General features: G+C 42.9%; 1 protein-coding gene across 5 annotated transcripts in view; it reads right to left on the reverse strand.

Annotated features, from left to right (window-relative positions):
* ttc23 (tetratricopeptide repeat domain 23) overlaps positions 1 to 20,270 on the reverse strand; it is a 68,523-nt gene that overhangs the window by 17,006 nt on the left and 31,247 nt on the right. For 3 of the 5 annotated variants that reach the window (XM_048617207.1, XM_048617205.1, XM_048617206.1), the window contains exons 6-9: positions 16,803 to 16,980; positions 10,231 to 10,336; positions 8,377 to 8,504; positions 7,944 to 8,093 (exon numbers count right to left, since the gene is read on the reverse strand). In XM_048617207.1, coding sequence (XP_048473164.1) covers positions 7,944 to 8,093; positions 8,377 to 8,504; positions 10,231 to 10,336; positions 16,803 to 16,980 — 562 coding nt within the window. Of the gene's footprint in view, positions 1 to 741; positions 825 to 3,669; positions 5,861 to 7,943; positions 8,094 to 8,376; positions 8,505 to 10,230; positions 10,337 to 16,802; positions 16,981 to 20,270 lie in introns of those variants that run through there. The other 2 variants (XM_020532454.2, XM_048617208.1) reach the window with 2 other exon arrangements.

The raw sequence follows: 20,270 nt of genomic DNA on the forward strand, positions 1-20,270 counted from the left end.
TTCCTGCTGAGATTTGGCTCAGAGTGGGTGCTATCGCTAGGTCCAATCCTTCTCACTGTCACCAACACAAAATGCATGCAGAGATAGTAGGAACTGCAGATGCTGGAGAATCTGAGATACCAAGGTGTAGAGCTGGATGAACACAGCAGGCCAAGCAGCATCAGAGGAGCAGGAAGGCTGACGTTTCCGGCCTAGACCCCTCTTCAAAAAACCTTTCTGAAGAATGGTCTAGGCCCGAAACGTCAGCCTTCCTGCTCCTCTGATGCTGCTTGGCCAGCTGTGTTCATCCAGCTCTACACCTTGGTATCACAAAATGCATGCAGTTCTCCATGGGGGGTTACTGTAATATAGGTTGATTCCTCCAATCCTGAGCCCTGAGAGAGCTGCCGTTACAAGTTCTGAGGAAGGGTCACTTGACCCGGAACATTAACTCCGATTCCTCTCCACAGATGCTGCCAGACCTGCTGAGCTTTTCCAGCAATTTCTGTTTTTCTGCCATTACAATGCCCTCTGTCCACATAGCAGACACCAGCTGATTCGGGGAGAGACCCGAGATGGAATCTTATGGTCTGTTCAGTTACAGACCAGCACCAGTCATGCAATCACACAGCTACTAAAATGACAATTTCAAACTTGTGGTGACACAATAGTTAAAGAAGCAGTTCAGTGGCTCACTCGAAAGTTCCACACAGCTTCAGCCAACTCGGTCATTGATCTGATGGTCACTGAAGCGTCACTTACTTGGATAACAGTTTGACTGTTTCCTGAGTGGCTCTTGTCTTTTTGTGCTGTGACCCATACAGAAAAGTCTGAATTCCCAGGCACTGCCAAACAGAGAGATTAAAGTATTTAATTAGAATTCTACATTCAGCAACTACCAGTTGTACTGGGTCAGCACATTTACCCCTTGAAACTGAACAGCAAAACGCAAATTTCAACAAAATGGTGTGCCAAACGTTTTGTTTTCCAGCTTATTCACATGCATCGCCCTCACTCACCCCACCCCTCCTGGAGGTGCTGCCTCCTGCTGGAGTGTGTTTTTACAATCACCAGCGTTGACTATACAAACAAAGGAACAAGTTCAAATTTTGCGCCTTTATGGCATTGTTCAGAGTCTTATAGATTCCTTGTTGCTCTCTCCATGGCAACACCTCACAGTCAACTTGCTAACCAAATCAGCACCTTTTTCTCCTGCAGTATAAACTGTTGTGAGCATTTGAAATTTGGTATTCTTGCATTTGTCCTGATGAAAGCAGGATGAAAAGCTTCAACAACCTTCTCTCTTTTCAGCAATATGACTGCAGTTCCCATTCTGCCTGGGCTGTAGTCTGCTAGCCTGTTGCAGATGGAAAGCCAAGTGAAAATCTGAAGGACAGTAATATCAGGCTCGAAACGTTAACTGTTTCTCTCTCCACAGATGCTGCCAGACTCGCTGAGTTTCTCCAGCATTCTCTGTTTGTTTCAGATTTCCAGCATCTACAGTATTTTGCTTTTATTTGACTATTTCTGAACTGTTGGCATGGCCTCAGTGAAACAAGGGGATTTCTAAATTATATGGTATTTCTACAGTGAACTGCTTGAACTGGCTTACATAAACCACATTTCTATTTGTTATTAATTATCCCCCCTCAAAGTTTCCTGTCCCTTTTATTGGCTTAAGAGCAATGTATTTTTATATTACTCATTCATTCATTTTCGTTCATGGGATCTGGGCATTGTTGGCTGGGCCAGCTTTTATTGCCTATCCCTAACTTCCCTTGAGGTGGTGGTGGAGAGCTGCTTTCTTGAACCATTGCAGTCCATTTGCTGTAAGTAGACCCACAATACCTTTAGGGAGGACATCGCAGGATTTTGACCAAGTAACAGGGAAGGAACAGTGACATATTTCCAAGCCAAGACAGTGAATGGCTTCGCGAGAAAACTAGTGGTGTTCCCATGTATCTGTTGCTCTCACCCTATTTGATGGAAGTGGTTGTAGGTTTGGAAGGTGCTGTTTAAGGAGCCTTCATGACTTTCTGCAGTGCATCTTGTAGATGATACACACTGCTGCTACTGTGCATCGGTGGTGGAGGGAATGAATGTTTGTGGATGTGGCGCCAATCAATTAGGCTGCTTCTGAGGATTAGCCAATTCTGAGGAAGGGTCACTAGACCCGAAACGTTAACTCTGATTTTTTCTTCACAGATGCTGCCAGATCTGCTGAGCTTTTCCGCAACGTCTGCTTTTGTCCCTGATTTACAGCATCCGCAATTCTTTCAGTTTTTAATTAGGCTGCTTTGTCCTGGATGGTGTCGAGCTTCTTAAACATTGTTGGAGTTGCATTCATCCAGGCAGCGGGGGACTGTTCCATCACACTCCTAACTTGTGCCTTGTTAATGGGGGACAGGGTCTGGGGAGTCAGGAGGTGAGTTACTCGCCTCTGGCCTACTCTTAAAGCAACTGTATTTATATGGCAAGTTCAGTTCAGTTTCTGGTCCATGGTCCAGGTTGTTGATAGTGGAGGTATCAGTGATTGTAATGCCGTTGATTGTCAAGGGGCAATGGTTAGATTCTTTCTTGTTGGAGATGGCCACTGCCTGGTACTTGTGTGGCATGAATGTTACTTGGCACTTGTCAGCCCAAATCTGGATATTGTCCATGCCTTGCTACATTTGGATATGGGCTGCTTCAGTATCTGAGGAGTTGCAACTGGCTTCGAATTTATGGGATGGTGGAGAGGTAGGGGTGTGTGAGTTACTGTGGCTGCTTAGATGCTGACCCAGTCTGGGATCCATTTGAAAAGTCAATCTAGACTGATGGAGTCAAAGTTTCCTCTAGCTGTGGCCTTGTTTAATTCCATGGAAAGATCATTAACAAAGTACACCATTCCCAGTTTTTGAGGTTTGGAAAATGCTGGGTTTTTCATGTAAAGGATCAACATTGAGTAGTCTCCCCCTGAAACAAATTATCAGTTGTGTTATCTAATTGCAATTAGGAAACTTGAGCACAGAACCCTGGTTGAGAGTCACAACGCAGTACTGAGAGTGCTGTACTGACTGAGGTGCCACCTTTCAGAAGAAATGTTAAACCAAGGCCCCGTTTTCCCTCACAGATGGATATGAATGATCTCATGGGCCTATTCTAAGAGCAGGAAATTATCCTCAGTGTCCTGGCCAGTATTTATCCCCTAAAAGACACAAATTATCCAGCCACTATCACATTGCTGCTTGTGGGTGAAACTGGCTGCTGTGTTCTATGACTACAATTCAGAAGCACTCAGTCAGACATAAAGCTCATTGTGAAGCCATGAATGGGGGCAATGAAAATGCAATTTTTTAACATTTTAGGAATAAGGTGTTATTATTAAAGTAGTATATCTGCATTTTTTATTCTCAAGGCCCACGTTGATTAGTAAGAGGTAAATATTGCCCTGCAGCTGCTGTTATGGTGAGAAACAAAATCTTAAATAGCTGAATAGTATATCAGATGTCCCAGTGTGTCTGCGCCCAGCTCATCTTCCATGGTACATACTTAGCAAACAGGGAGGAAACCTGTGATTTATTTCCCGACACTTGTAGAGTCTTCTACATGATTCATACAGCATCAGCATAACAGCAACGTTTGCCAGTTGTTAACCAATCACTCTAGCAACATTCCTTTACTGAAATAAAGCAAAAATATGCAGTGAAAGAAAGCCTTGTGTAACAGAAGGTTAGGGAGATTGTTCAAAGGCAATCTGAATGTTAATGAATTTAGTGCAAATTGCTGACAGCCCAGGTAGAGGCGAGTGACTATGTACATTTGAGTTGTCACAAGACACATTTTGCAGAATCATGATGGTATAGAAGGAGGCCATTTAGCCCATCTTGTTTGCACTGGCTCTCTGAATTTTTTAACTGCGTGCCAAACTCTTGCCTTTTCCCCGTAACCCTATACATTGTTTCTAATTAAATAATTATCTACTGCTCTCTTGACTGCCTCAGTTGGACCTGCCCATCACACTTGTAGATAGTGGATCCAAACCCAGGCTACTTGCTGTGTGAAACAGTTTTTTCTCACTTTGTAGTTGCTGCTTTTGCAAAATATTTTATATCTGTGTGCTCTGGTCATGATCCTTTTATGAGCAGGAACAGTTTCTCCCTCTCTACTTTGTCCATGATTTTGAAAATTCTTATCAAATCTCCCCTCAGCCTTCTCCTCTCTAAGTAAAACAATTCCAACTTTTCCAATAGACCCTTATCACTGAAGTCCCTCAATGTTTGCACTTTTAGGAGTAGTCACTAAGTATGAGATGCTGGATAGCTATGACTATGAAAGTGTGTCAAAATGCAAGTCAGTGCTGAAAATAAAAAAAAACTAGAGAGAAACACTCACCCTCCCCACCCTGCCACTTTACTCAAAAAATGTGTTCGTAATTATTTACTACATCTTCAGAAAGTCCCAAGGAGTATTGCACTCAATGACTGACCACATCTGTGACCAGCTATTAGGAGACACTGGTAATAGAGAGGAGCTGAGCTTTCTTTCAATAACACAGATTCTTCAAAAATATTCGGAAAAGACCATTAAACCCATTCCCTCTAATCAAGAGTTCAAAAGGAAGTTACAGTTCTACTCAGTTACTTCTTTAATAATTACAGATAAAACATTTCTTGCTGGGAACTGATTTTACAAAGCCATATCTTCAAACAACCCTTACTGATTTACAAACTGACCATTTGATGAGGAAGATCACAGAAGGAAAGGCATTGCATTTGTTTGATGTATAATCCTCAGGATATCCCCAAAAGACACTGAAATAGTCAGTTCAGAAACATAACTCACCGATTTAATGTAGACAATGTGTTTTTCTTCATTCTTACAGAGGATGCGCATGTTGCTGCTCATCCCCAATCGACCTTGAGCTGAGTGTCTCACTAGGGCTACTTCAGAGGGCATTTAGGGGTCAACCACATTGCTGTGGGTCTGGAGTCACATGAAGGCCACATTTCATTCCCTGAATGACATCAGCGAACCAGTTGGGTTTTACAACAAATAAATGGTCACCACAACCATGACCAGCTTTCAATTCCAGATTCTTTTATTCATTTAATTTAATTTCCACTATCTGCTTTGGTGGGATTTGAACCCATGACTGTAGAATATTAACCTGGGCCTCTGGGTTACTAGTTCAGTAACATGGTGTCTACGCCATCAGTTCCTGCCAGTTGCACACAGCAAAGGTTCCAATGGGTAGCAACTGAGATGAATAACCATTTTATCTCAAAATGGGAAATCTTAGCCAGGGTATACTTTTCACTCTTTGGGCAATGATAAGGAACCTTTTAACATCCTTCAAATGTCTCAAAAACTGAAGGCAATTGCTTTCAATGATAAAGCACTCATTCAGTACTGGGAGCGATTACGTGAGCTAGTCTCTAAAGAGGGATTTGAACCTATGATCATCTGACGTGGATGCCAGAGTTTCAGCCATGATGCTATCACCACATAAGTTGGACTGCCTGTGTTTTTGCCATTGGGGTTAATTATTCAGATGCTTGAAAGACGAATAGCAGATTTTTAAACAATTCATCAACAATGGCATTTATTTCAAACGTGCTCTCTTAAAACTGGCTTTGTCTTTTTAAGGAAAAAAAAGTGAATTGTGGGCATCTTACAACGAACTCCTCTCTCAGTGAAAGAGCCAAAATGTGCATCATATTCAAGCTGACATGACATTAAACTAAATCTACTGATTGTGCAAATACAAAGCCCTTTCATGTGCAGTAATATCGAGTTAAATGTTGGGCAGCTCATAACAAACAAATAGCTATAACCAGTTGTGTTGGGATATTTATTGATCCTAATTTGTGTGTTTATTGGTCAGATGAATTCACATGTGCTGGAAGAACAACAAAGCAAAATTAATTGGCACATTGTCTTCAAAACAAGTCAATAAACAACCAAAGTTCTAACTGGTTAGCTCGAACAATTACAACTATTGTAGGACTACAAGGAGTTATATTTCAGTAAAGTCCATTATAAAATACATTAGCTGTGTCAGTCTCTTAGTCATTTTCTCCCACTTCAATTAGAATACTGTTGTTTCATTTGAATGAGCCATGGGAATGTGAGCATTAGCAACAAGCCCAGCAATTGTTGCAAATTCTTAACTGCCCTTGGAAAGGGGGAAGGGGTGGTGAGCTGCCTTTTTAGAACCACTGCTGTCCATGTGATGTAGGTATACCCCATGGTGCTTTTCCTGATGCGGTTTTATACAACCAAGTGGCTTGCTGGGCCATTTCACAATGGATTAAAGAGTCAACCACATTGTTGTGGGTCTAGAGTCACATGTAGGCCAGCCTGGGCAAGGCCAGCAGATTTCCTTCCCTTATGTTATTCAAACGAGTTTTTGACAATAACTCAGTAGTTTCATGGTCATTATTATTGAGATTACCACTTTACCCAGATTTATTAATGAATTGAATTTAAAATCCCTAGCCACTGCAGTGCTATTTGAATTTATGTCTCTAGAATATTAGTCCAGCCTCTGGATTATTAGTCCAGTTATATAACCACTATGCTACCATTGGAACAATCAGTTTCAAGAACACCTTCTTCCCCCCTGTTATCAGACTTTTGAATGGACCTCTTTAATATTAATATTGATCTCTATCTGCTTCTTGGCTGCTTTAACACTGTATTCTGCACTCTGTTCTGTTACTCTGATGCACTTGTATAGTACGATCTGCCTGTAAATCACCTAAGACTACACTTTTCCTTGGTACACATGACAGTAATAAATCAAATCAAATCAAATCTTCTCTAATGGCTCTAACTGTTAAGATTTTGATTCTCTACAAACAAAAGGGGCATGTTCAGGCCTTGCGCCCTTTCTGACTTACCTGGGAGTTTGGGGAGCCTATAGTTCCTTCTGCTTTCTCCCTGGCATTGCCTCAATTTATCAGAAACATCCTAAATCGTTGTGATTGTTTGAAGTTTGGCATTCTTGCACTTGTCCTGATATGTGGAAACTGAAAAGTTTCAGGCACATCTCCCTCCTCAGCAAGATGTAGATTGTAAACTCAGACCCACTTTAGAAACTATAATGAGTTTTGGGATGTGCTGTGATGTCCTCCAGTTTGATGTGAACATCATGGCCATACACGCTGTCTATGAATCACAGAATAGAATTACAGAATCCCTACAGTGTGTAAGCAGGCTATTTGGCCCATTGATTCCAAACCGACCCTCTGAAGAGCAACGCACCCAGACCCAAACCCTACCCTATCCCTGTAATCCTGCATTTCCCGAGGCTAATCCACCTAGCCTACACATTCCTGGACACTATGGGCAATTTAGCATGGACAGTTCACCTATCCTGCACATCCCTGGACGGTGGGAGGAAACTGGAGCACCTGGAAGAAATCCACTGAGCAGATATGGAGAGAATGTGCTGTGCAGCCTTCATACAGACAGTCTCTCGAGGGTGGAATCGAACTCGGATCTCTGGCGCTATGAGGCTGCAGTGCCAAACACAAAGGCTGACACTTCGAGGCCGGTCAATCAGGTGAAGTATGTAAGTGCAATCAAATAGAAACATCAATCATTATCTTCAGGGCAGAAGAAAATGCAGAAGAGGACAGGGAGGAAAAAGCTACAAGATAGGTTCCAGAAATCAGCCACTGAAACAAAAAATTAATAGGTTATTCCCTTTTCAACATTACGTTACTGGATCAGTTAAAGAAAACCCCTGCATTTATATAGCATCTTTCACACTGTGAGGATATACCAATGCCTTTCACAGCCATTGAAGTACTCTGTTCTTGAAGCATACTCACTGTTTTATCATAAGAAAGCATGACTGCTGATTTATGTACAGCAAGATTCCCACAATTAGCGCTACGATAAATGAGGTTTTAAGTGTCAGTTGAGATTATTTTGTCTCAATTATTACATTATTCCGGCACACACTCAGCACTCACCTTCTTGAACATTTTGTAGGCCGCTTTTTGATGCCCCTCCGCTAATTCTATTCCTCCAAACAGGTGATAAGTCTCTTCTACCTCTACGCTGAAGTCTCCAAAAGTGGAAAGTTTGGCCGGGAGGGATTCGTGAAGTAACCTTGAGGCAGCCTGCAGCAAATACACAATCAACGCTAACTTGAATTTATGCAGAAATAACCCAGCACCACCACCACCTTAAGGTGCCCACGTTGGTTTTCAATCCCTCCATCCCAATAACCCCTTCCAGCCCTATAAACCTCTGAGATCTCTGCACACCTCAAAGACTGGATTCTTGCACACTCTCAGTTTGTGACCAATGTGGTTCTGTTCTCTGCTCTCTTGAAAGTCAGGTATAATTCAAAAGTTTAAATTTAAAACAAAATCCAACAAAAGTATGAATATTTACTCTTACCGAGTAATTTTTGGCCAGGATTAAGAATCGACTGTAATCATCAAGGACTGAGAGTGACGTTGCATGTTCAGCTCCCAACGCTGTCTGGTAACATTGCAGGCTGTGTTTGTAGTACTTCTCTGCTAGGTCTAAAAGGTCCAAATAACCTTGCAATTAGTCGAGATTGCAAAACTTGTGAAAATTTTGTCACATATGAATAAAGGCTCTAAAAACACAATTTTACTGTTCTGAACACTATGCATGCAACTAACAAGTTACAATTGTACGGTATTTTTAATATAATAAAATATCCCAGAAGGGGAAGCGTTGGAAGGAAGAACACCAAGGATGAGTTTTGAGATGTAAATAAAGACAGGTTTAAAATAACCTGAGGGTTGAGGATGTGATGGGGAGGGTGGCAGCAAGGTAGATGGGGGGAAACGAGGATGGACGTTCTGGGTGTAGAGCTATGTTGGCGAAGGCTGGGGCGCCAAGCGAGCAGCAGAAAGGAAAATCTGAAATTTCGTCAAGATTGGATTCCCTGTACAATCACCTTTAAATTTTCACTTCACTGAAACTATGATGAATGGTAAAACCAGAAAGAACTGCGGATGCTGTAAATCAGGACCAGAAACAGAAATTGCTGGAAAAGCTCAGCAGGTCTGGGAGTATCTGTGGGGGGAAATCAGAGTTAATATTTTGGGTCGAGTGACCCTTTCTCAGAACTGACAGTAGCGAGGAAAATGTTTATGTGCAGAAGATAGGGTGGGGAAAGGGTGTAAAGAGTAAACAACAGGTGGGAATAAAGCCCACGGAAAGAGAAGAACAGATGGACAAAGGAGTGGATAACAATCTAGCTAGGAGGGTGAATAGCCAGTAATGGTGATTTTTAGTGGTTCACAATGGGTTGTGTGTCATAACAGACCATGTGACAACAAGGCCTGATGTGTGGAAATAGGGATAAGGACATGGGAGAGCTCAAATCCTAAAGTTATTGAACTCGACATTGAGTCCAGAAAGCTGCAACATCCCCAAGTGGAAAATGAGGTGTTGTTCTTCCAGCACGCGCTGAGATTCACTAGAGGACTGCAGCAAGCCTGAGGCAGAGATGTTGGCCAGGGAACAGGGTGGTGTGTTTTTGTCTATGATGAGTGGTGCTCAACACACTGTAAGCTAATGCATGCTACTCTTAACAACAACGTAGAGCAGTCCTTCCAGTAAAAACATGGTTCTGTCATACACAACAAAATCAATACTGAAACAAAAACAGAAATTGCTGGTGAACCTCAGCAGGTCCAGCAGCATCTGTGCGAAGAGAGCAGAGCTCATGTTGAGCTCTGGTCGTATGAACAGTCACTGGATCTGAAACTTTTTTCCCCCTATTGATGCTGCCAGACCTGCTGAGATTCAGCAGCAATTTCTACTTTTGTTTCAGATATCCAGCATCCGCAGTTCTTTGTTTTATTTTAGAATCAGCACAGCATCTGCCTGGTGATTGGGAGCCAAAGATCAGAGGCACAAATGTGCATTTATATAGAGCCTTTAACATAGTAAGACTCCCCAAAGTGCTTGACACCATAGACACTTAAAAAAAAACTGACACTGAGCCAGATGCTTGGGGAAGAGATAAGTCTTAAAGGATGAAAGGTAGAGCATTAGATAGCTTTAGGGAGGGAGTTCCAAAACTCATGGCCTAGGCAGCTGAAGGGCACAGTCACCAATTGTGGGATGAAGGAACTGGCGGATTTATAAGAAATGAGAATTGTAGGAATGTTTTGAGCAAGGGTGTGACTTTGCACACAGGAATGGTTGAAGAAAGAAATGTGTGGTGTTTGGGGTCTGTGATGGGGCACAAAGTGCTTTTAAAAGACTTACGGTGATCCTCAGTCCTGCCAGTGGAAGCATAGGCCTCTGCTAGAGCAAGAGTTATTTGTCCCTCCTCCTTTCCAGAGGCAGCGTTAGTCAGCACAATGGAATGAGCCTGTAAAACACACAAGAGATTCAGGTTTACATTGCAGGGCTGGAACTGCCAGTCTTGTACGGCAGGCCAGGAAACTGAAACTGATCCCTGTAGAGCACAGGAGAAATTCTACAGCATATGTCCAAATACAAGCCCCTAGACACTACATTCAGTGACAGTAACGTATAGGAGTGAACATATTTTATAAATTAAAATAAATCTGAAAACATTAAATGACAATGTTATCCTTTATTCTGCCAGGAAAGAGGGCATAAAACTCATGCAGCAAATTAAGCTGTGCTGCCCAGGTCACAGGGGTTTCTGCTTAACTTTGCATTGCAGGTGCGGATGACTGTCTTCCATGAGTTCAGATATGGTAGATCAAGCTGATTTAGGAGCTGCAGGTTTTTTAGCAAGTTGGCCATTTACTGTCCTGTGGGATGTCTTGTCACTTATGAGAGGGCTCAAAATAATTTTTATTTGTCGAGTGCCCTTCTTGAAATTATCTCGAGGACCTGTTTTGATTTTCAGGGCCTCCTTTTCTCAGTCTCATTAACTCCTTCATTAGGAAATGCAGTCACTTAGTAAAAATACCATCTGAATTTTTGGTAATTTACGGGGGATTTGGACCCACACAGAAGCAGAATTAGGAAAATTTGTCCATGCCCTCAATAAGCATCACCACTCCTTTAAACTTAAAGCCACAATACACAAGATGTGCCTTAGATTCTTATACACCCCAGTATTTAAATTGACATGGACAACAGGCATAAGTTAGCAAATAATTTTATAAAGAAAGTATAAAATAATGACACACTTCTGTACACAGAAAAATCATCACCTTAAACATGCTCTTATGTGGTCCAGTGGGGTTACAGTTAAACTACTGCATGTTTACCTTGAACACTTAACAGTGCACCTTAAATAATTTGTAATATTTAAGATGCTTTGAGATGTGATAACGCATACATGCCAATCTTTAGGAAATAAAGCTGTTTGATATTAAATGATACAGTTGCTAGTGTTGATTACAAAAACATTCACAATTTTAACTCACATTGTAGCTCCTGAACACCTACAGCTTTAACCCAGAGACTCCACACTAATTTGCAAGGAATTCATGATTCCAATTTTCCTGTTTCCGCTTAGGTGATGATTCCTCTGTTATAAGTTTAAAGCTGTTTCTTCCCTTCGCAATTTCTCTCATTTGCAGACTCTGTCCTGTCCTTTGTCGACTCTAACTCCCTGTTGCAGCCTCACTCCCCAGTTTGCAGCCCCTTCCTTCTCAATGTTACATCCCCACACGCAGCACCTTTCTTCTCACATTGCAGCCTCACTTCCTCCCCAGGCCCTCGCCCTTGATGCCCAGATTTTAGAAGAATGAGAAGATACTTTACTGATACAGGACTTGACTGGGTAGATGAGGAGAAGTTGTTTTCCATTGTGGAAGAGTCTAGGACCAGTGGGAATAATCTCAGAATAAGGGGCCACACATTTGAAACAGACGAGGAGGAATTTCATCTCTCAGAAGGTAGTGAATTTGTGGAATTCTTTCCTGCAGAGGGCTGTCAAGGCTGGGATGTAAAATACATTCAAAGTAGAGGTAGATTTTTAATCAGTAAGGGAATCAAGAGTCATGAGGAAAAGGCAGAAAAATACAGTTGAGGATAAACAGGTCTCACTGAATGGTGGAGCAGACTTGATGGGCTGAATGGCCTACTTTTGTTCCTATCTCTTATGGTCTTTTAGTAAGATCTGCTAATTTTTTCCAGTTTTTCTAGCTTCTGAATTTATAGAACCTTAACCAATGATGCCCCTTTCATTTGCAAAGAATTCGTTCCCCTCAGTGATTTAAAGCTTTCTTGGATCCCCGTCAGCTGGATGTTCCTTTTCTGATAGGTTTAAAACTGTTCTCTGTCATTAGCAGCCTTCATCTCCTTCCCTTGCGACTCCCTCCCACTTCCTCTCTCTCCCTCCCCCCTCTTCCCTCCCAACAACCATCCAACAGCCACCTCTCTCCCTTCCCCCAACACCCTTCCCTTTGCAATTTCTCTCATTTGCAGACTCTGTCCCTCCTTTGCCGACTCTTATTCCCTGTTGCAGCCTCGCTCCCAACTTTGTAGCCCTTCAAACTCCCTTTACAATCTCGCTTGGCTCAAGCTGGGCCCAGAGACTCTCTCGCTGCTATCACACTGACTCTCTGAGCTACCCGTTTGCTGCTGATAGGTTCACAGTGAGCCTAACAACAGCAAGTACAGGAGAGAACCAGCCTGTGATTGGAGGATTCCTCCTCATTATTTCCTCCTGTTCTATTCATTGGCGGGGGGAGGGGGGGTTGCTGGTAGACTTTTCTCTGAGTGGTCACCTTGTGAGTGAGTTTTCCCGGGAGATAGTCATTGCTTGCCACGTGTGTGACATTGGGGTACAGGGTCAGTTGGCTGGATGGCTGGTTGCGATTTTGCAGAGATGCTAGCAGCACTGGGTTCAATTCCTGCTCTGGCTGAGGTTACCATGAAGGACTCTCCTTCTCAACCTCTCCCCTTCACCTGGCCCTCAGGTTAAACCACTACCAGTCGTCTCATTCTCCTGCTCTCTCTAATGAGCAAGCAGCCCTATGGTTCTCTAGCACTTTGGCGAGTATATCTTTATGTATCAGCCCAAACTGCTGATGTGAATGATAACTTGTAAGAGATGCTACCTGGGGTGGGGGGAAATGAAAGAATGCTGTTGTCCAACTGCAGTAGCCACAATCTACATGGAAAATTTATGAGCATATCAATGCAACAGCTGCACATTTAATAGCATTTTTCTTTCATTATCCATCACTTGTGAGGGCATCACAACTGTATATGGGCACATACAACAACCTGTCAGTGACCAGGATAAGGTATCCTTATTTTATCGCACTTTATCCCCGAGTCCCACAGGCACTGGACACTTCCTGCTGCCCCTTTCAATCAACTGACCCTGCACAGACTGAGAAGTGAGTCCAAGAGCTCTGTAACATCTGCATCCCTGTTCCATTTGACTGGATCATCAACAGATGTAAAGCAGTGTTTCCCAAACTTATCCCCTCAATGTGACCCCATACCGAGGTTTGAAAATTGATGCGGCTTTTCAGGGACAGTGGGGAGGAAAGAGCTGTCTCACTAGGGGGCCTGATAGAGTGAGGTGCGGCTGTTTTAACTCAGTTGGAACTCCACAGCAACCACTGGTGTCTCATAGCTTGGGATGCCAAAATTTCAGCTTGTGACCCCACCTGGGGTCCCGGCCCCATTTTGAAGTAATAAGTGAATTGCAGCCTTTATATCTAGGGGACTGGAGTATAAACATGCAAAAGTTATGCTGCAGTTTTACAAAACCATGGTTAGACCCCACTTGGAGTACTGTGAGCAGATCTGGGCTCCACACCTTAGAAAGGATATATTGGACTTGGAGGGAGTACAATGTAGGTTTACAAGAATGATACCTGGACTTCAGGTGTTAAGTTATGAGGAGACACTATACAAATTAGGCCTGTTTTCTCCAAAATTTAGAAGATTAAAGGTTGATCTGATCAAAGCCTTCAAGGAAAAGAAAGGGTTAATAATGATAAACTGTGTCACTGGCTGTGGATTCTAGAACTATCGGGCATAGTATGAGAATTAGGGCCAGCCCATTCAGGAGAGATGTTCGGGAGCACTTCTACACACAAAGGGTGGGACAGGTTTCAAAATCTCTTCGACAAAGGGCAGTGGATGCTAGATCACGTCTTAACTTTAAATCTAAAATAGATAAATTTTTGTTAAGCAAAGGTACTAAGGGATATGGGCCAAAGGCAGGTATATGAAGTTGGGCCACAGACCAGCCATGTTCTTACTGAATGGCAGAAAAGGTTGGAGGGGTTGAATGGCCTACTCCTGTTCCTATGTTCCTATATCCCCATACCACCCAAACTGTGAACAACTCATGTTATGAAAATTGACGATATGCCTCCACTATGGAGACGGAAGGAAGTGTCCTCTACTGTTAACCTAGCTAAATGAAATTATTTAGGGCATCAATTTGAAATAAAAGGTACTAATCTGTTAATAGTACTGTGTAGAGCTTCCTTTAATTATATTCAGATGAATGGAGTTCCAAATATTCAGCTCTCAAATGGAAGTGGGTGTGGTTGGGGCTAATTGAATAGAGGGATAAAATGGATGCATTTCTTGTAATCTACTGTAAACCTAGCATTCAGAAGTAAAATGGAAATAGATTAGCAATCAAGGTGTGTGGCCAGAGCCCATACCTCAATTTCAAAGGCAGATTGAACATTAAAAGTTCAAATACATTGCTTCGGGCAGTTTGCCAATCCGACAGAGGACATGCCCAATATTAAATTCTTTGAAATGAATTTTATTTTGACCTTATAAACCAAGTCTAAGAGCCTGCAGTGAGCTGTCAGTTTGTTTATGGGAGTGAGTGGCCAATAGTTCTGGCTTGTCCATTTAAGGGAGGATACTAAGAATTTGTGGTGATCATATTTAAAAAATAAAACCAGAAACTGTAAGAAACTCCAATTTTTTAAAACAAAAGAATCAGAAAATTCATGATGTCCGTGGTTTTTCTGTAGTACTGATCATGGAAAGTCAACACAAACTATATTGAGGAGCTGAAGCACAAAAATCGTACCTGACCCAGTATTTATTCAATGAGGGCAGATAACAGGCTAAAACACCTCAAGCGACTGTCTGTGTGGAGTCTGCACATTCCCCCTCTGTTCGCGTGGGTTTCCTCTGGGTGCTCTGGTTTCCTCCCACAGTCCAAAGATGTGCAGGTTATTGACCACACTAAATTGCCCATAGTGTTCAGGGATGTCTCGGCTAGATGGATTAGCCATGGGAAAAGTGAGGTTACAGGGATAGAGTGGGGATGATGGTCTGGTTGGGATGCTCTTCAGAAGGTCTGTGTGGACTCAATGGGCCGAATGGCCTGCTTCCATGCTGTAGGGATTCTATGATTCACCCACTGAAGTTTAGAAGAATGGGTGTGATCTTGGAGTCATAGAGTTTTTACAGCACAGAAAGAGGCCATCAATCTCTAATTCCATTGCCAAGGTCTTTGCCCGTAGCCTTGCCTGCGATGATGTATCAAATGCTCAGCTAAATACTTCTTAAATGTCTTTATGGTTCCTGTCTCTACCATCCCTTCAGGCAGAATCCAGATATTCATAAACCTCTGGGTGAAAAAATGTTTCCTCAAATCCCCTCTAAACCTCCTGCTCATTACCTTAAATTGCGCCATTCGGTGTCTGACCCCTGTGTTCAGGGGAAAAGTTTCTCCTTGCCTACCCTGTCTACGCCCCTCAGATCTTTGTACACCTCAATCTGATCCCCTTCAGCTTTCTCCCCTCTAAGGAAAACTACATCAACCTATCTCGTCTCTCTTCATAGCTGAATTGCTCCAGCCCTGGTAACGTCCTGCTCAGTCTTCAGTTCAATCACATCTTCCTAGGGAGTGATGACTAGAACTGCATACAGTGCTCTAGCTGTGGCTTAACTAATGTAATGTACAGCTCCATCACATCCTCCTTGAAAAATATAACTTCCTGAGGGGACTGTATTTTCGGATACCAAGTGTTTCCTCATGGACACCAGAACCAGGGAGCACCGTTTAGGAATAAAAAGTCTCCCTTTTAAGGCAGAGATGAGAATTTCTTTCTCTCAGAGGCTCAGCCTGTGAAATTCTCTTCCGGAGAAAGCAGTAGAGGTTGGGTCATTGAATTCCTGAAGGCTGAGTTAGATTGCTTTTTATAAAAAGCAAAGTACTGCTGGAGATCTGAAAGAAAAACAGAGAGAGAGTACTGGAGTAACTGGCAGCATCTGTGGAGAGAGAAACCGAGTTGATGTTTCGAGTCCTTTATGACTCTTGTTTGGAACTGAAGGAGGCTGGTAAAGTGATGGTTACTCTACAGCTGAAAAAGTGGGGACAAGGAGCAAACAGGAAAGGTGCCCCAAAGCAAAAGGCCAAGGGAGTGTTAATGGTAGCAAAGGAGATACAAATGAATGTTCAGTGTTAAGCAGCTAAAAATCTGTCAGCTCTGCTGAGAGTAAACTCATGCAAATAAAACAGTGGGCGAGGGGTGGGTTAATCAAAACAGGGGACAGGGATCATAGTCTGAAATTGTCAAACTCAATGTAAAGGCTGTAAAGTGCCTGAGTAGAAAGTGAGGTATTTTCCTGCTGCTTGCGTTGAGCTTCACTGCAGCAGACCAATGGAAAGTCCCATGCTATCGTCCTCACATTTCTGTAACCTTCAGCTTCCAGCCCACCAGCAGGAGTACTCTCTCAGCCGCTGAGCTCCAACTCACCTTGCTGCACCTGAAATTAATCGATTGTCATCCACTGGCCTCGTCCAGAAACTGAAGAGTGACAACGTTCTGTGGGGATTTCCTCTGATCTTTTCTCTGCTCTTGCCTACAATGCCGAGTCTGAATGGCCAATAATGTCACTTCAGCTCTTACCTCCGTGAGGAGCTGTGTGCTGATGTCATGGGCACCTCTAGCACGCTCTGCCGCTGCCAAGTCCCGATAAATAGAGACACACTCCATGCTGCTTTCACCCTTATCGAGCTTCACCATTTGCAGCACTTTCTCGTAACACGCCACAGCTTCTGCTGTCTTGTTCTCCTTCATGTACAACCTGGAGAATTACAGATACATCCATTCAGCTGCAATATCATTTCTGACCAACTCCAACCTGGATGTTCGAGTTCTGAGCAATGGAAATACAAATTAGGAGAGATGATTGCTAACGGGCTATCCACCATGATACACTACAGCATACACTTGGACCTATTTGGATGACCTCTTATTTATGAAATGAAATCTGTTGATCCTCTGCAATGAGGAGGCTGAATGGCTCTCAGGGACATCAGCATGTCTGTCACGTTGTAAGATGCACAAAGTCTTCTCAGAGTGGAAAATGTAATGGCTAAACACATTCTACATTATGTGGTCTCACCTATTCCTTTCTCCATACCTTCTTCTACTCCAAAGCCTTCCAAGATCTCTGTAACATGAACCTTCTCAGTAACTCTGCCTAATGTGGGCCACGTCTGTGACCTCCAGGACAGGGAGGGCAAAGGGATCGAACCATGCAGTGTCAGCACCTATCTGATCCACACCAGCCAACTGAGCCAGCCTGCCCCCTCACCTCCCACAAATCTGAGCTGCCATGGCAACACAAAACTTGACATGCATGTTGCAGCCTGGAGCTACGGACGGTGATAGTAGAGGTTCATATATTCTTCCCAACACATGGTTGACCAGGAATCTCTCCCACTCTCACCATTGGAAAGATTGTATCTTCCTTGAGGTGGCACTAGAACAATGCGCCTCTGGCTCAGAAGTACAGAGGCTACCCACTGCATCACAATACCTTCTGTAACACAAATAAGATGAACCAAATTTAATTCTATCATGTTCACGAATTGCAGCCAGAGAAACTATGCAGCTGTTAAAACCTTCCTGAGCTTCCATGGACAATGGAGATGGGACAGTCAGGGAGCATCCCTGCTCCTAATTGCAACAGAAATTGCGAGTGTGCCAAATTCTGCTGTAAACCAGCATTGGGTAATACTTGATAACCAAGAGTTGGAAGATTATCGGGGGATATGCAGGAATGTAGATATGAGGTTAAAATCAGAGCAGCCACAATCTTATTGAATGGCGGTGCAGGGTCCAAGGGCCAAGTGGCCTAGTCTTGTTGCTTGTTTATATGTTGATGCCCTTCACAACTGAATTGTCTAGTTAGGCTCACAGGTGAAGAATGCCCACCTGGAGGGGCCGCCAACACCTACTGAATGGGATACCCAGCAAAAATTGGCACTTTTCACACATCAAAGGGGTGAAAATGGAGGAGGTAAAACTGAACAAATGATGTGCATTATCCACCTCCCTGTATCCATTCCAAATATTTGTGCTGGTCATGCAAATAGCCAAACAAAGCAACTCCGGGCTGGTAAAGACTGAACGGAAATTACATCAATAAACCACTCCTACACACCATGTTCCTTTTCAGTTTTACTGTTTATAAATTTCACACCCACCCTGACCCCACTCCCAGTAATCACCATCTGATTTAAGTCTTCCTCCTAAGCATGGAAAAACTGAATTGTTTAGATTTGAGATGGAACGGATTGCAAAATACTGGTCACTAATACCTAGGACAGAGGGTTAGTCTGGAACTGGCAGGGATTTGGCTGCTGCATTAGGACTAGTGGGTAGATGATCTTCAACCTCAGTCTAAGGAATGGCACACTGACAAACAAAGTGAAGATCTGTTATTCATACACAGCTCTAGCCTGGTTAGAATAGGAGGACAAAAGGATTGCATCTGAATTTACTAACAATTACATCACCGTTAAATCAAAAGTGGTTAAATGCTTTCCCATTTCGATGGTGAATTCTTAATCTCTGATCATCCTGAAACATCTCTGCTGTTTTGGTTCTCATAATGGTTAAACTGAAGTGGGACTGGTTCCAGCTAAACTTGATTAACTGTGTCTCAGACTCCTGCAATTATACTGCAGCAGCTGGGTGCTGTTCCAATTCCAACAGCTGCAATTGTTTAATTCGATTGATAGAGAATTTCTGTACTGTTCTAGAATACAGCCTCCAGTAAAAAACGTGCTTTGTATGTACCCCTCTCCCTACTTTCACTCGCCACTATCTTTAAAAACCTGCTGGAGGGAAATTGCACACAATATTATGATTTACTCAGTTTTTGATTTCCAATCGTGTTGAACAGGGAATGTTAGGATTAAGTTTAGTCTTCAGGTGAAGAGTGTGGAGCTTGATAATCATCATTGTAGTCCAGCTGGGCTGAATGGCCTCTCACTGTGCTGTATATTCTATGTGAAGCAAAATTAGAGGATGAAAGGGTCATGAGATCAGGATACCTGCCTAGTAATTGGACTGATGTCCGGGTTAACAATCCAGAGGGCCAGCCTAATGCTCTGGAGACACAGATTGAAATCTGGCATGGCAGCTGGTGGAATCTGAATCCAATTAATAAAACTGGAATTTGAAAGCTGTTCTTAGGCCCTCTTGTGGTACAGTGGTAATGTCCCTACCCCTGGACTGGAGTCTCATATGCTTCAGACATGGTAATAACATCTTTGAGCACACTGATTAGAAAAATAGGTTATTTAAAAAATTTTGAAAGCTGGTCTCACTGATGGTGGCCATGAAAATCCCACAAGGTTCCACTACTGTGCTTTAAAGCAGGCAATCTTCTGGTCTTACTGGGTCAGGCCAACATGCGACTCCAGACCCATAGCAATGTGATTGATTCTTAACTACTGGCCTTTGGACTGTGTTAATGCAGTCTCTGGTCAGTGGCAGATCTTGCTGAAGCAGCACAGAGGGAGGAAAATGTTTGAAAGGCAACAGAAATGTGACATAAAGAAAAGGAGCTAATTCACTAATGTTCAATGTCAAAATGGCTCCCCGGTGTAAAAGAAGGAAAGACTTTGATTCTTAAAACATCTTTTGCAACCTCAGATCATCTCAAAGTGCTTTCTAGCCAACAAACTGTTGTCACTTTTTTAGTTTAGTAAACAATATATGAAGGGCTTTGACAGGGCTCAATGAAAAACTCAGGTGGTGGTGTAGTAGCAACGTCACTAGACTAGCAATTCAGAATGTCAGGCCACTATTCAGGGAATTGGGGTTCAAATCCCACCATAGCAGAAGGTGAAATGTGAATTCAATATAATCTGGAGTAAAGAGCTGATGAAGATCACCTAATGGCGATCATGTAAACAGTGTTAAGATAACAAGGTGTAAGAGCTGGATGAACACAGCAGGTCAGGCAGCATCAGAGGAGCAAGAAAGCAGATGTTTCGGGTCTGGACCCTTCTTCAGAAAATTCCTGCTTGATTTTTTGAAGAAAGGTCCAGACCTGAAACATCAGCTTTCCTGCTCCTC

The sequence above is a fragment of the Rhincodon typus genome, chromosome 36, assembly GCF_021869965.1.
Source record: "Rhincodon typus isolate 14 chromosome 36, sRhiTyp1.1, whole genome shotgun sequence".
NCBI classification, from domain to species: domain Eukaryota; kingdom Metazoa; phylum Chordata; class Chondrichthyes; order Orectolobiformes; family Rhincodontidae; genus Rhincodon; species Rhincodon typus.